The sequence below is a fragment of the Montipora capricornis genome, chromosome 14 (genome assembly GCF_036669925.1).
Source record: "Montipora capricornis isolate CH-2021 chromosome 14, ASM3666992v2, whole genome shotgun sequence".
Lineage (NCBI taxonomy): Eukaryota > Metazoa > Cnidaria > Anthozoa > Scleractinia > Acroporidae > Montipora > Montipora capricornis.
The window spans coordinates 34,220,786-34,235,785 of record NC_090896.1 but is presented as its reverse complement, the minus strand read 5'-3'; the positions used below and the strand labels follow the sequence as shown (position 1 = coordinate 34,235,785).

The window sequence follows — 15,000 nt, the reverse complement described above, 5'->3', positions numbered from 1 at the left end:
GCCCGGATAATGACAACAACAAAGGCGCGCAAAGGACACCGGTTGTCGGTGGCCCTTTAAGGTTTCACAGGTATAAGCAGTTTGGTCTCACGTAACTCATTCTCGTACCCAGAGTCCTCGGGCGCTCCTTGCTCAGCGTCTCTGAGTCCGGGCAAGCGTCAAAAAGTTTCACATAAGCAAGCTTCACCCTGTCCTACAATTGGTGCTTATTAATTTGTTTCAAGATTGGAAGGCGTCGTTAACAGCAAGTATAATCTCTTCATTTTAACTACGATCGGCACTTTACATCCAATTTATCCGTTCATTTTATTGGATAGTTAACAACTATTCATCGAAGTGGAGGTGACTAGTAGTGGATATCCACCATTATTAAATTTTCAACATCGGGTGATGCATTTCTCGTGGTCTGATTGGTTTACTCAATCTCGGTTATCAGCTGATATACCTCCGTTTGACCTTATATGACAAATGATCGCGCTAAGCGTTGCTAAGCTTTAAATCATTTTTTACCACAATTGCTTGCAACCTCACAATCTGATTGGCCACTTTGCCGTTGTCGATAAGAGCCTAGGCCACGCTGCTCGCGTCAACTTTGCACGCAATGTAATAGCCAATCAGGAACGCTCATTTTGGGAAATAAACCAATCATATTGCGAGAAAGTTATAGACAACGCTTGGTCTTTCCTTGTGTCATGATTTTGGTCACGCTCTAAGATAAACACTCTCTTTGGCGCTGAATATTGTGGTAAAAAACAAATCGAAAGTGGTTCAGCGTTGTCTGTACTCTTATCGACGATGATATTCGTCATCACAGTAGTCAAAGGACTATAAACCGTAGGCTCCGTCTCACAAATATCTTCCCTTTTCATTAGTTCCCTGTGGGACGTTAAAAAACCCACACACTATTCGAGAAGAGTAGGGGATGAAGTTCCTGGTGTTGTGGCTGTCGTCTGTGAGTGTATGCAAAGGATATTCGGAGTTGAGTAGCCAATCAGAGCCTGCCTTCAACGCTATCCACTGTTTTAGTATATAATTAGAACCAATAATGTTAATCACACATTGTAAGACTGCTTAATCCCTCGAAACTGACCTTTACCACTTGGCTTATAACAACCCTTTTCTTTATCCTCGTTCTTTGTAAAATTAACACGTGAAGCCTCCTTCCTACAAATTGCAAACTCGCGTGCAAGGCGTGGTATGACAGTATCACCCCTGATGTCAGCCAATGAAACGAGTCCATGTACCGCTGCCAGGTAAATATAGGAGTCTTCATGTGCAAGCTGTTCCAGGAAAATATTGAGTAATGTATCGGTGCTATCCATGGCCTTTGGGTCCCTCTGACGCAAAAGTGATGCCAGTTTCATAATTGCTTGGCCTCGTACAGGGAGAAAAGGATCACAGAGTTGGGAAAAAGCCTCATCGAACCCTGAATCAGGGTGAGAATGAGGACTTACTGTGTCTTTCGATTTGGAGTCTTGGTTTCCTACCAAATATAACAAACTTTTTCTAAGTAAGCTACTGCATTGAGGCACCAGGGTCCCGTTTCTCGAAAGTCCCGAAACTTTACGGGCCATTTCCGGGTGTGACAATTTCTTCTGTATCTCAAGAATGGAGAGGATTTGAGTCGTCAAACTTCACAGTTATTTTGCTTTTTGTTGCCTTGAAAACATGTTAAAAGATCGGCATTCTAAAACAAGCGGTTGGCAGTTTCAAAAATGGCTTTTCGGGCCCGAAAAGTTTTCGGGACTTTCGAGAAACTGGCCCCAGACATGTACTGTCGTTAAAACTGAATTATGAGATTTGGATCAGGTTAGTGGAATCAAGAGTATGAAGACTTGAGTGTTCAGGGATGTTTCTGTGCGAGCAGACACCAGCAAACTCGCAGAAGCGCTGGCTCGAGAACTCAGCCACATGCAAGTAATCTCCCATAATCAGGTTCCTGTTTTCATACTGTACCTTCCTTGCAAGTTGAACCAGAAGCTAATTGTGTAATGTCAGTTTGTTGGTCTGTGCTTCCAGTGACATTCTTCGTTTTGTGACTCCAGACTGCCCCATGTGTTGCAATAGAAATACGCAGATCATTAGCCATATCCTTGACTGCTGTTGATGGATGACTGTCCGCTAGTGTTGCAAGTAATGGCACCAGATCTTGAACAAGAAGGCGATGTTCTTTCTTTAGCTGAAAGAAATAATTATTCTTTGTTTTATTCTCCTTTCTCCATAGCCATAGCCTCTTATATATTCCATTAATAACATGGATGATAAACTACTCCTTATTAAAATGTTAATTCTGCTGCGAAATTTCAGTGTTAATTTATAATTTCACATGTGAAATTCCTACAGTGCCCTTTCAGGCTTTGGGTAAATGTAATTTTAGCGACCCAACTTAGTCACTTTCTGTTTATGCATAAACCTTACATAAAGCCTATTAACTGTAATTTCAAAACGAAATGCAATGCGACTAGTAAATATTAAATCAACAGCGCTACACTTCTTTCTGTAACAACTTTTTACCGCAAATCTTTTTATTTTGAAATCCCACTAGCCAGAATCCCAACAATTTGGCGACCCCATTCTAGTGACTCTGTCGGGAACTCTGTTGAAAATGAAACCCCATTATAGACAATCCAGTCGTGAAAATGCGACCCCATCCAGCGGACATCCCCATTTGCCCACTAATGAGAAGCACTCCTCCCCTTCCCCCACCCCCCCCCCCCCCGGGCAAGAAATCCTTGTCTTATGAACGTAATTTGTCACCCATGATATTGTCCAAAATCAAATAATTTCCGTCTCCTTGGACAAAATCTGAAATTATTCCCTAATTTCTCTCGTCACCACTTGATTATCCGTACTAATTTGCGATTGATCAAACACTAGAATGAAGAACCAGAATGAGGTTTCCAGGCAACTCATTTTCATAGGTTTTAAGACTCCCAACACAATTATTAATTTTAAGTTTGCTTTTTGTCAGGAGCCCATAAAATAATGGGCTCCTGTTTTTGTTAAATATAGTACCTCAACTGTTCCACCCAACACCGCCGACAACATCCCAAGAGACAAAGAAATTGTGTGAGTAATAAATGCTGTTCCCAGTCCCACGTGGTCTGAATGAAGAATTATGCAGGCACGCTTCAATGTGGCCTGAATGAAGGCAAGAGTCTGTGGAATATTCTGGACCATGGTGGGCCCAAGCTTCTCACACATGAGAGCAACAAGGTGGAGAATCAACAAGCCTTGCTTCACACCTGCAAAATAATGAGGTTAAAAATCATGTTGAGTACTAAAACAAAACCAACCAATTCTCTACTTGCACAAATCCCATAAGACACCTCTTTTCCTCTTTTACCCACCCCTCCCCTTCCCCCCAAAAACAATTTGCATAGGCATTGTTTTCAATGTCTCTTGGGACATCTTTCTGTCTCAGGAGAAATTGCAAACAATGATTATGCAATTTTTTTTTTCTTTTTTTTTTTGGGGGGGGGGGGAGGGGCCAAGGGGTAAAAGAAGTGTATTATGGGATTTGTGCAGGTAAAAGTAAAGTAAAGTGGTGCATTTATATAGCACCCTTATCACAACGTCTCAAAGGCGCTTTACAATAATCAATTTACCCCCAGCGGACTGGAAGCATATACAGGTACAGAATACATTTCTATATATGTAATAAATCATAATTATTTCTTTCATTATTTTTGTTTTAAATTAATATGTTGACTTTGTCGTTCCTGCCTCATACTGCCTCACACTTATTTTGTTCCTGAAAGGTAATTGGCTCTAGTGCAACCTGTAGTAATATTATATACTCCATTACCTTTGAGAAGAAATGCAATAACAGGAACTTATGTTATTCACCTTCAAAATCCAAATCTTCCGAGAAGTCTGATATCACATTTGTCAATTCCTGCATCAGGTGTATGAAGAAGTGTCCAGCAACATTATCTTTCATGAGGCCACTCAAAAGTTCCACAATACATAATGCTCGCACCTCACTGTCCTTCAAGCCATCTCCCTGCATGATCCTCAAGACGTCATCTTGTCCAAGGCTGTCTTCAGCATTATCATTCACAACTTTGATCACTACTCCACCATTATCACCATTTGCAAAGAAAAAGTCATCACTCATAAGACTTATTTGGATGCCTTTGTCTCCTCTGTTTATGTCATCCGAGTTTGCATTTAAAGAACTTTTCACTGATACAAATTTTTCTGGAGGACTCTGCTTGAAAGCCAAGGTGTACAATACTGTAAGAGAATCGTGTGACTCTGAATGCTTTATCACATGGGCAAGAATTTCTTGCAAGGCTGATCTGTAATTCAATGTTCAAAGTTGGCAGCTGGTTTCAGTGAAGTATCCAATTTTATTAGTTACACACAAAACAAGTACAAAATTTGTTCCATGATACTTGCACAGTAGAGAAGTGGTTTGACTAGTTGAGGTGCTGAGGTTTACCCTGTGGTTGTCAAGTAAAAATCTGTCACACAATCTTGGTTGTTTACAATTCACTTGTTAAAAATATAGTGCAAAAAACATGGGTGATAAATAGCTTATTACATGTTTTGGTGTGTAGTACATATTGCTGAGTATTTCTACTAGTTGTTTGTATTTTGGCTTTCCCTAGCAGGCTCGTAAATATACTAATCACGACAGCCGAACTGGGGAATATTGGCCTGAGGTCGTGGTAGTATGACAAAAATGACAGAGGGACAAGATTTCCCAGTATGGTCCTGAGCAAGTGAGGTTAATAAGTTGTTTATTATATGGCACCGTTTCTTTGAGCAAGCTTAGTGAATGTTTGTAATCTTCTTCTTCCATCGGCAAAACTTTGAATGTTAACCTTTTACACGTAAAAATAAATTCCATTTGCTATAATAATTATTGTCCTGTTGGGATGAAAAAATTACAAATTTAAGAAATAATAAATTATGTATCTAGGCATGTGCCCCCACACACTTGTCCAGAATTTGTCTTAATTATTGTTTTCAAATAAGGGGAAAAGATTAGCTGACTTCTCTGAGTGAAGTACAATGTACCCAACACTTTTTGTTGGCTGTTGGTACTTATTGAAACCACAAAGAACTCATGTGTTTGTACACTTCACAACTGCCCATTCTGGGACAAATTGTCTGGACGAGGAAGCGTCTCAATATATATTTCAACTCTTTTCCTCGTAATGCTCAAAATTCCCTAGGCATTAATCCTTTACCCACTCCTCTAAAAGTGACATTTTCAGATTTTACTGTTTAATGCTGGACAATTTTAATCGTTGGTGGGGCGGCAGTTCAGGAGTTATCAGCGTTATGAGAAAACTATGCTACCAGGGGCCCATTTCTCAAAAGTCCCGAAAATTTTTCGGGCCCAAAAAGCCACTTGTGAAACTGCCAACCACTTGTTTTGGAAAGCCGACTTTAAAACGTTTTCAAGGTAACACAAAGAAAAATGAGTATGAAGTTTGACAATTTAAAATTGGGCGTCACCACGCATTTTAACACACTCTGGTTGAGCAGCTTGGGTGAAACAATCTGAAATCTGTGAGGTATTTCAAGATGAAAGCCATTTCAAACAACATCACATTAATAACCAGCGACCAACTGAAGGGCTGTTTGCATAATAACTCTCATTGCCATGTGTGAGTGTTCAACTGCCAATCAACAATGATTGACATCTTTAAGTCAACAATATGACAAAAACAGGGACACAAACAACAATGATCCTTATTTCAACCTATTTTCATTCTTTTAATATTGCCTTCATTTCAAGTTGGTATGAAATTTGCCAAAGTACACTGCAGAAGACATAAGTTCTAGGTAACTTTTACCACCTGCCACAGTAACACATTAAGACCCTAAAATTAATATTAACCAAAATGCTAATGGCAATAAATAATTTATAATTTATAATCTACATTATTAACAAATGAACTAGGGATATCAGATTTCCGACAGTTTCATTGGCTCGCTGAACACAGGCTATCAGTTCATATAGCTGCTGTACCTAATAAGGTCAAGGAATGCATCAGCAGTAAAGCAAGGTGAAAACATTTCTGCAGCTCTGAGAAAAAACGACCGACAAAAGCAGTTTTGGACTGGAATTGACCGAGGCAGAAGTCAATGATTTAGACGACAATTTTGTTGATCCTGCAGTTTTCAATAAAACAATTATTCTACTTGGGCTTGCTGGATATAAAATGATTATAACCAACTTGGCATTACACAGCTCATTGGTTATCATCACTTCATATCCAGCGTGCCCTCGTAGAATAATATTATTATTGTTAAGTATTCAACAACATTAACTTTTTCTGGGGCAGGAGAATATAGCCCAGGCAAGCATATTAAAGTAACAGTAGTTATATCTGATTTATTACACACATAATTTTTGTTTTACTTAAAGGGGCTATGTTCCGTTATTTTAAGGTGTTCAGGGAAAATCTTTACTTAACCACAAGTTTAAAACTCGAAAATGGTAATGTGCAATTCCTTTACTGATAAGATTATCATTACATCACAAACAAGCTCATTTTTACATGTGGCAAAAACCAAGGCAATTTGCCATAAACTTGAAAAACGTCTGGCCGACTTTTTTCAACAACACCCAAATGCAATACTTTTCAATCTTGTCCATTTGTGCCCATCCATGCTTCTCTTTCCTTTTATTTCCTTTATGCTGTTCAACAATTTTAAGTGGTTATTGCAATGTTTTATTCTACTTTTTGGGCATTGTGGATGTTATGAAACTACATCATTTTGCATGACATAGCTTCTTTAAACTAGAAGATTACGCAGCATTCTGCATTTACTGGTACTTAAAAATTTTAACTTGACACACATGCGTATACCAACCAATATTATTGAAAGCACTTCTACACTGTACTTACTGTACCTAAGATGAGAAACTCTTTTCCTCACAAAACAGAAGAGTTCAAACAAAGGATGTATAACTGCTGACATGAATGGCAATCCACTAGTATGAGATCCCACAACAAACACCTGAAAGGTAATATTTTCAGGGCCAGTTTTCTCTCCAGTATTCACAAATTTGAGGCAATTGTCTCAATTGCGAGCATATTCGTCCCCAGAGTCCGCTTTTCTTTTGGTCAGCACCAAGAATTAAGAACACAGACTCTGGCCACAACCAAAAATACACACAATCACAGTAATGGTATGATGTTGTACCCACTGACAATGGTTCTTGTTTCAAATTTCTCAGAATGCGCAGAAAATCCAGAAGTCCGTGAGTAGCAGACTTCTTGCTTTGGCTGTGGCCAGAGTCAATGTTCGTGGTGCTAACAAAAATAAAAGCGGACTCTGGGAACGAGAATGGACTGCAAGTACTCACCCTTTTATCCTGAGATCATACATGCAGATGGAAATGAAAACACTATACAAATTTGGGTAATACCAGTGGGGATTGGGGAATTTCTTGCGCTACCTGCTCGTGTGGCATACGCCTGGGCTTTACAATACAGCTTCAAAAGGTGCTGCCACCCATGTGAGATAGGAGAAGAAAGAGACTGCTTGCAGTCTACATGTAAGTAAGGTATGTCCAGAAATTTACAAATGAGATGCATTCTGACCTTCAAATTAGGTCATTACATATTATAAATTATTATGATATGAGGCTGGTTTGAAAATCAAACTCAGGATACATAAAGTAGGAGGATGGCATGTGCTCTCTCTTTCTCTCTCTTTCTCTCTAATACAAAAATTCTGTTCACTAAGACAGCAATAAGTCATTATTATTTTAACATGGGGGCTCCAAAAAAGCATTTACAATGTCAACTTTCAAAAACCATTTTCTCACACTGGATTCACTCTTAACTGTTCCTTAATTTGTTATGAGTGATTATTCTTTTAAATCCAAATGCATCACTTGGAACTTATGGGAAAATTATAACATCATGTCTTGGAAAAAAAACAGGCCGGGACCTACTTTTACAGCATTCCCAGAGTTTGCCGAGAATATAAAATTACATTGTGGAAGTATTACATGTAGATTCAACTTGCCACTTTTCTTATCGAAAATCTCAATTATTACAGTTTTAAAAGTTGTGAACCAAGAAGGTTAATGCTTGGAATGACAGGAAAATCATTGAAAATCTAAAAATTAAGTCACAGCTTGAAAAAAAACAACTTTAAAAGAAATAACATTATTACATAAACACCAAAGAAACACCAACTGAGCTTTCGCGCAAAAACATGATATCTTCACACGTGAAAAGAAAGTCTCTGTTACTAGCCAGAAGGCCCATCAGGCTGGCACTTATCTCCGGTTTCTTGTAGCATGAAGCGACTAGGAGTATTTGTACTCCCCCCTGGATGGTTACCCCCAGCATTTTCGCCGGTACCCATTTATACACCTGAGGCACCGTGAGAGTAAAGTGTCTTGCCCAAGAACACAACACAATGTCCCCGGCCAGGACCTGACCCCTGTCCCTCAATCCAGAGTCGAGCACTCTAACCATGAGGCCATTGCGCCTCCCACTCACACACACACACTCATAAAGATGACATGTTATTTTCACACGTAAAAAGATCACCATTGCTAAGGTTACATACATGTATGAAAATCACGCCTTTCAATGTCTCTCGTGAAATTATTTAGTATTTCACTGGAGTTTCTTTAATAAATAGAATATTACATGGCCGCTTGGAGATATGAAATTTCTCTTCTTGTGTTGAAAAATATTTCACTCGTTCGCTGCGCTCACTCGTGTTCAATAATTTACAACACTCGAAGAGAAATTTTTGTATCTCCGTACAGCCATGTACTATCCTCTATTTATAACATTAAAAACCTTGTGAATATCTTCAATGCATCTCATCACAGCAGCTTCATTCACAAAAACACTGCCAGATTCACCTTAGAATGGAAAAGCACATTGAAATATAATTTTAAATAGGAACATTTACAGAAATATCAATCATGTTAGGTGATCCATCATTGACAGAAAGCCATCCATGAGTGTGAAAGGGCAGGTACAAAACACAGGTCACAGGTCATTGCTTCAATTACCAATACTGAAAGAAACCTAACCATTTACCAGTGTTAACATTAGGCCTAAAAACTCTTGTTTAGACCTAAGGTTAGCTTTAATGAATGTTTAGGATTCTTTCTGTATTGATAACACAATGACCTGTGACCTGTGTTTTGTACCAGCCATAAGTGAAATGGGTTAAATAGATGTTATATGCTTCACTGTGATTGTTAGTCTCCCTACTGAGTTGTAGAGAGTCACAATACTCTAGTTATTTTCCAATGTTCGGAAAATGCAATACAAATGGTGGGCTGTGAAATCCAAAACTTATACTCAAAGGAATAGCGATGGGTTAGAAAAAGTTAAAATGTTTTCCAGTTAGGTGTTAGGTAAACAAAAAGTGTTCAAAATTTGAAGAAAAAAAGAAAAGTAGATGTTTGAGTGTAGTTGCACTTTAATTAAAGAGATTTGATTTAGTTTTTTCTATTCTTGCAACAGCAAGAAGACTCTAAGACTCTAAGAGCCCAAAAACTTGATTTGGCTAACCCTAGGCCAAAAAACCAACGTTAGACTTAGTTGGAACTAGGGTTAGCCAAATTGAGGGTTTTGGGGTACTTTAGTCATTTCCGAGATTTCAAGTTTTTAGGGTCTTTGTTTTCAAGACACCCGCCCCTGCCCTATTGAAACGGATGGATAGGGACATACAGTATCCACCAGATAAAGTTAAATCTGAGCTGGCTCAATAAGAAATAATCAAAACTTGTCACTCAAACTCAAGACCCATCACGTGAAGTTCAGTGTCAAGTACCTTCTTTTCTTCCTGTAGTTTTTGCCAAAGGTTCAAGAATTGGGTGCAGGATTAATTTCTCAGCCAGTTCTGGGTACTGTGTTAACATTTGCCGAATGACGCTGCAAGCAGCTCTGACAAACAATCTCCCAACTCCAGCATTCTGTCCATGCAAAAGCTCAACAACCTATCACAAATTAAAAATGTTTTTTTTTTACATAGACTCTGTGATCATGGAAACATATTGCAAATACCTTGTGAACTGCTAAACCAAAATAATAGATGATGATGATGATGATGATGATGATTATTATTATTATGCTACCAACCATTGTGCAGAACAATGTATCCAAGGTCCAGGGTTCAAGTCTTTTTCAAGCATATTTTTTCAGGCATCCTTGGGACAGATCATTCATAAGTTTCTCCCTCAATTATGCTGATCCTTCTCACTCTGTGCCATTTCCTTGCAGCGAAATTCTTCTGACAGCTAGATTACATGCATGCCACTTGAAAACTGTGGCCAACTCACCTGGGGTGACAACAGCTTGTAATATCCTTCAACGGATGTGGCCTGACTTGGACAATTAGCAATCACCTTAGCAATAGCATCACACTTTTGCCAGTCAGCAGAACCAATATCTCCTAAGAGAACAAACCAATCAAGAATGAACCTAAAGAGCTGGCTGTACTGTTTCAAGTGTCCATGACCTTATTTACAGTGCCTTTATCAATTTTTTTTTTATTCTCTCAAGTGAACCTACTCATGAGAAAAAAGTGGCTTCAATGCAACAAGGCTTTTTTAAATTTATAAATCTTACATTTGTCCAGTACACCCCTCATGTTCATTTAAAGGAACTAACATGGTTCGTTCTGTGGGTCTACAGGTGATGTAAATCCAGAAGTACAATGTACATGTACATGTTAAACATTGTTTTCTTTCTGTCACTTGTCGTGTTCATTAGTCTACATCAACATTGTATGCCAAATGGCTGCAAGTATGAACCTTTTCGACTATTATTTACTTCATTTTTTCCTAAATTCCATAATGTTTGCATACATGAAAAGGATGACAAATACATTCATTGACAAATCAACGAGCAAACAACAAGGTCAATTAGCCACTCAATATTTGCTCCCTAAAAGCTGTCTGCTAAGGCAGAAGTCACCACTTGCATCACTCATGTATCACTTCAGTTCACTCAACCAATCAAGGCTCCAATATGAATAACAGGCAGCTCAAAACATCATGTGATACAAAGTGTGACCATTATTATTACTATTGCCAAGGTGTGGAAAACACTACCATTACAAAGGGTACAATGATATCTTTAAACACCAGTAACTGACATAGTTTTCTTGTTACAGGAATATTGCAGTCAGTTTAATTTTCTCATTACTTTGTTCTGTAAGTGACTATACCGTACCTCAAATAAAAAGATCTTGAGGGCATTGTTATGCCAGGAAAGGTATTTTGTTTGTTAAAGTGCACTTCAGTCTTCCAGAACCTGTGCCACACTGCCCACCTCATACTCATAGCCACACAACAATATTTTTCAAAAATGGCAGATTCCGCTAAATTTCAACATGGCCAATTTGGTAAAATTTTGCCAAGAGTGCAACAATCGAATACAATAAGCTGGCCTTAGGGGCCCAACAAAAAAAGCACATTTGGCAGAATTTTGCTAAGTGGGCGACATGTGGTGGATTTGGCAGCATTTCGCCAAATCCTCCATTTTCACCATTACCTGCATTTCTGGACATAATTGGTACGGGTACCGGCCTTACTATGAAAGAACACATTAGTCAGAAATATCTGCTGCAAAAGCCCTTGTAAACCACATATGCATTGGTGTATTCTGCCAGACGGAAAGCCAAGGAAAGCAGTCTAGTCTAGCCCTGCAGTTTCTGATCTTCATCATTTCATCTATCACTAATGAGGATTACTTGCCACTTCTTGCCTCTGTAGTAGCCTGTAACATCCACTGTTGTGGTTTCACAAGCAGTTCTTCGACTTTGCATGTACTTCTTCCTGTCCCGCAACAGAAATGTATGCTGGGTCTGGGTGGACTAGACATCTGTAGGCCCAGCTTTGGCCCCTTTGAGAAGACAATGGCACCCAGCCTGCATGTCAGCCTTCTCCTCAAAACTTCTCAAAGCCAAGTTGAATGCGGATGGATCATGGTTTGTATACAACCCTTAGATCTTTGATGTCATGATTATAATATTGTTAATATCTTCACTGTCACATTGATCACTGTTCTTAAGAGACAAGTTATCTCAATGGGTGCCAGGCAGCAGCCAGTTGCTTAAGGTTACCTACAAGCTACAAGTTAATTTTTTCTTCTTCCTTTTGACACTATCTTCAGCCTTCCATCATCTTTCTTAAAATTCTTGCAGTGACTGGGAGCATGGTCTTTTGCATCAGCTCAACAGATCCTGACTGTACTCAAGCAAATGCGCACTGGGGTAGCTCTCAGGTCAGTCCCCAAAGCCACCCCCATTACAATTGGCAATACCTTCACTCAAACCTTTGATATTTTCTCTAAGCTATTTTACTAAGTGTTGATATTTTTCTATCTTCTCTTTTTCCTCTTCCCTCATAGCATGGTCTATTGGGATAGCTACATCAATAAATTATCATTATTATTGCCATTATTATTGTTATTATTATTGTTAAACAAGACTGATGGGATATAACTACCTTTTGACTCTTCAAGTACGCCAAAAAGAACTGCTTTCACTCCATTTGGTTTCATCAGTCTTTCAGACAACAGTTGTCCACAAACATTCCTCATCCACTTAGGGGTTCCTGTTACACTTGGTTCTCCTCTTTCATATTTACTGCCTTGTTTGCCTGCACCTTTTGGACCACATTGCAGGAACAAGAGTTCTCTTACAACAACTGGTTGATATACACGATCAAGAATTCTTTGCAAATTAGAAACACATTTTTCCCTGTCAGATGCAGTTATAAAAAATGATTGATCACCCTCATTATCATAAATTTGTGACTGCACAAGTTCATAAACATTATTCGGGCGAAGTTCACTATCACTTCTCCCAACGCATTTATCCTCTAAGGCTTGATTCCTCACCATCTCATATGTCCCAACACCAGCATCAGTAACAAGGCTTCCTGAAGTTCTCGAAAGGTCTGCATCACACGTATTGTTTGCATTAAAAGAATCACTAGCCTCAGACGAGTTGAAGGCTAAATAAGCTGTCACTGGAGCATAACAAATCTGCAAAAGCCCGGACAAGATGTCGCCCAAATGTCTTGACAGAACAAGGGAACCAAGTGATGGTTGTGCAATACACTCAACCAAAGTGTCTACACATTTAAATAACCGCTTTTCATTTTTAACACTGCACTGAGTCTTAAGCAAACTTGCAAAACCCGAACGTTTTTCCACTGCTAAACCAACCCCAGGTAAGAGATTTGGACAAATTCCTAAAATAACCACAAATTGAACAACAGTTAACACCGTCTTTTGATCTCCAACACCAAGTGAATCTGCAGGTAAAGGAGGAGCGCCAACCCCGCGTTTGCAGTGCTTTGCTTCAAGATTTTTTCCTCCGCTCTCGCTTTTTGCCAAAATCAAAGACTCCTTTAGTAATAATAAAAGTTCAAGACACGTTTCGACATAATGCCACCTAGCAATATCTTTACGTGTGTAATCCCAATCCACATTTTCCGTCCTTGGTTCTTTTATAACTGTCTCTGAGATCTCTTTGTCGCAAACTTCTTTAGTTTCCACAAAATCAGAACGCCTCGTGCGCCTGTGTATTCTTCCTTCCAAGTACTCTTGCAAATGCACAAATCTATCGGTTTTATCCAGGGTCGCCTTTAATCGTTCGAGATTTGAAAGGAGTACCTCGTCAAAATCTTGCTTATTTCCTGTAGGTTTTGAAATGGTTGAATTGGAAGTCAAGATATTCAAAGAAGATAAAACTTCTCTTACAGTCGCCATTTTGGAAATGACAATAACCGCTGACTAAGAACACTTTTTTTGTGTGTGTGTGTGGTAGCCGGGGGAGGTTTGGGGGGAGGCCAGTCCATTAGAGTTAACGTTTGTTCTGCATTTTTACGAGAATTTTAGTGACTCAAAAGCATTAAGCATTATTCGAGCATTTTATAGCCATTTTACCCCAAAATAATTTTTTTTTCAGAGAAAACCAAAGAAAAACTTTTTTACAACAAAATGGCAAGAACAGGACAAGAACAATCCCTAGAAGCTTGATTAGAAATAACGCAAACTGCGGTGACAAACATGAGACTAAACAAGCGCGTAACTGAAATAATTTTTTTAGTGACTTAACGTTTCGTATATCATCATCATCATCATCAATCTTTATTTAAACACGAAATCTTATCATAAAAATGGTATTCCTAGGAGTCATGTAAAACATTACAAAGAATAAATTATCTATATCATCAGGATAACATTACATTAACTAACAAACTAATTAACTAGCCTTCAGTAAAAATATACATCATACACCTTCAAAAGGAGGTAATACAATACATGTACATGTATGTACATGTAAAACGTATTAATAAAGATACAGCTTTTCGCTGCTAACGTATTCATTTAAGGATAGCTGAAGATCACGGATAAAAATGGTTTCTTTTATGGTACAATTCCGCGGTGGGACCTCCCAGTGGCTAGAATTTCAAAGTGATCCCATGCCAGCAACAGCTGACGTGTTATTTAACAATTAGACCCTTCGCCCGCAAGGGCTACGGGTCAATAGCCCATGAGGCGAAGCCGAATGGGCTATCGACCCGTTGCCCCTATAGGGCGAACGGTCTAACTGTTTTAGTATCACCCAACTAGTCGGACAGCAAAGGCAATAATAAAGCGTCTCAATTTTCGCTACTCGAGGACTATTACTAATAGTCCTCTAGCAGCGTAGCCAATTAAAATACAGGATTTGCTTTAGTCCACTAATTGGGAGATAGTAATCTTACTTAACAACGCCTTGAAGTGTTCAGATTTCCGGTCATGCAGCCCACGCTTTGTCTTACCAATGTAAAATTTATTACAATCCCAGCGACTAGCTTTATAGATGGCTTAGAACATAAGAGATCGAGTTAATCTGTCCTCATACGGGAGAAAAGATGTGACGTTAAGGGTACTATCAAAAAGCACTCTAAGGTCGATGCAACCGTAAAATTTACTAATATAATATTTAAGGACGTTCGCGCTAATTGTTTGTGCGCAACGTTACTGCGCAGGT

At 38.9% G+C, this 15,000-nt stretch overlaps 1 protein-coding gene across 1 annotated transcript in view; it reads right to left on the bottom strand.

Annotated features, from left to right (window-relative positions):
* LOC138032478 (transport and Golgi organization protein 6 homolog) overlaps positions 1-13,749 on the bottom strand; it is a 29,069-nt gene extending 15,320 nt beyond the window's left edge. The window contains exons 1-9 of the mRNA XM_068880179.1: positions 12,461-13,749; positions 10,289-10,401; positions 9,781-9,946; positions 8,793-8,857; positions 6,878-6,984; positions 3,850-4,304; positions 3,016-3,245; positions 1,957-2,179; positions 1,091-1,483 (exon numbers count right to left, since the gene is read on the bottom strand). Of these exons, the coding sequence (XP_068736280.1) occupies positions 1,091-1,483; positions 1,957-2,179; positions 3,016-3,245; positions 3,850-4,304; positions 6,878-6,984; positions 8,793-8,857; positions 9,781-9,946; positions 10,289-10,401; positions 12,461-13,730 (3,022 nt within the window). The 5' untranslated portion in view covers positions 13,731-13,749. The remainder of the gene's footprint in view (positions 1-1,090; positions 1,484-1,956; positions 2,180-3,015; positions 3,246-3,849; positions 4,305-6,877; positions 6,985-8,792; positions 8,858-9,780; positions 9,947-10,288; positions 10,402-12,460) is intronic.
* Between the last annotated feature and the right edge of the window lie 1,251 nt (positions 13,750-15,000).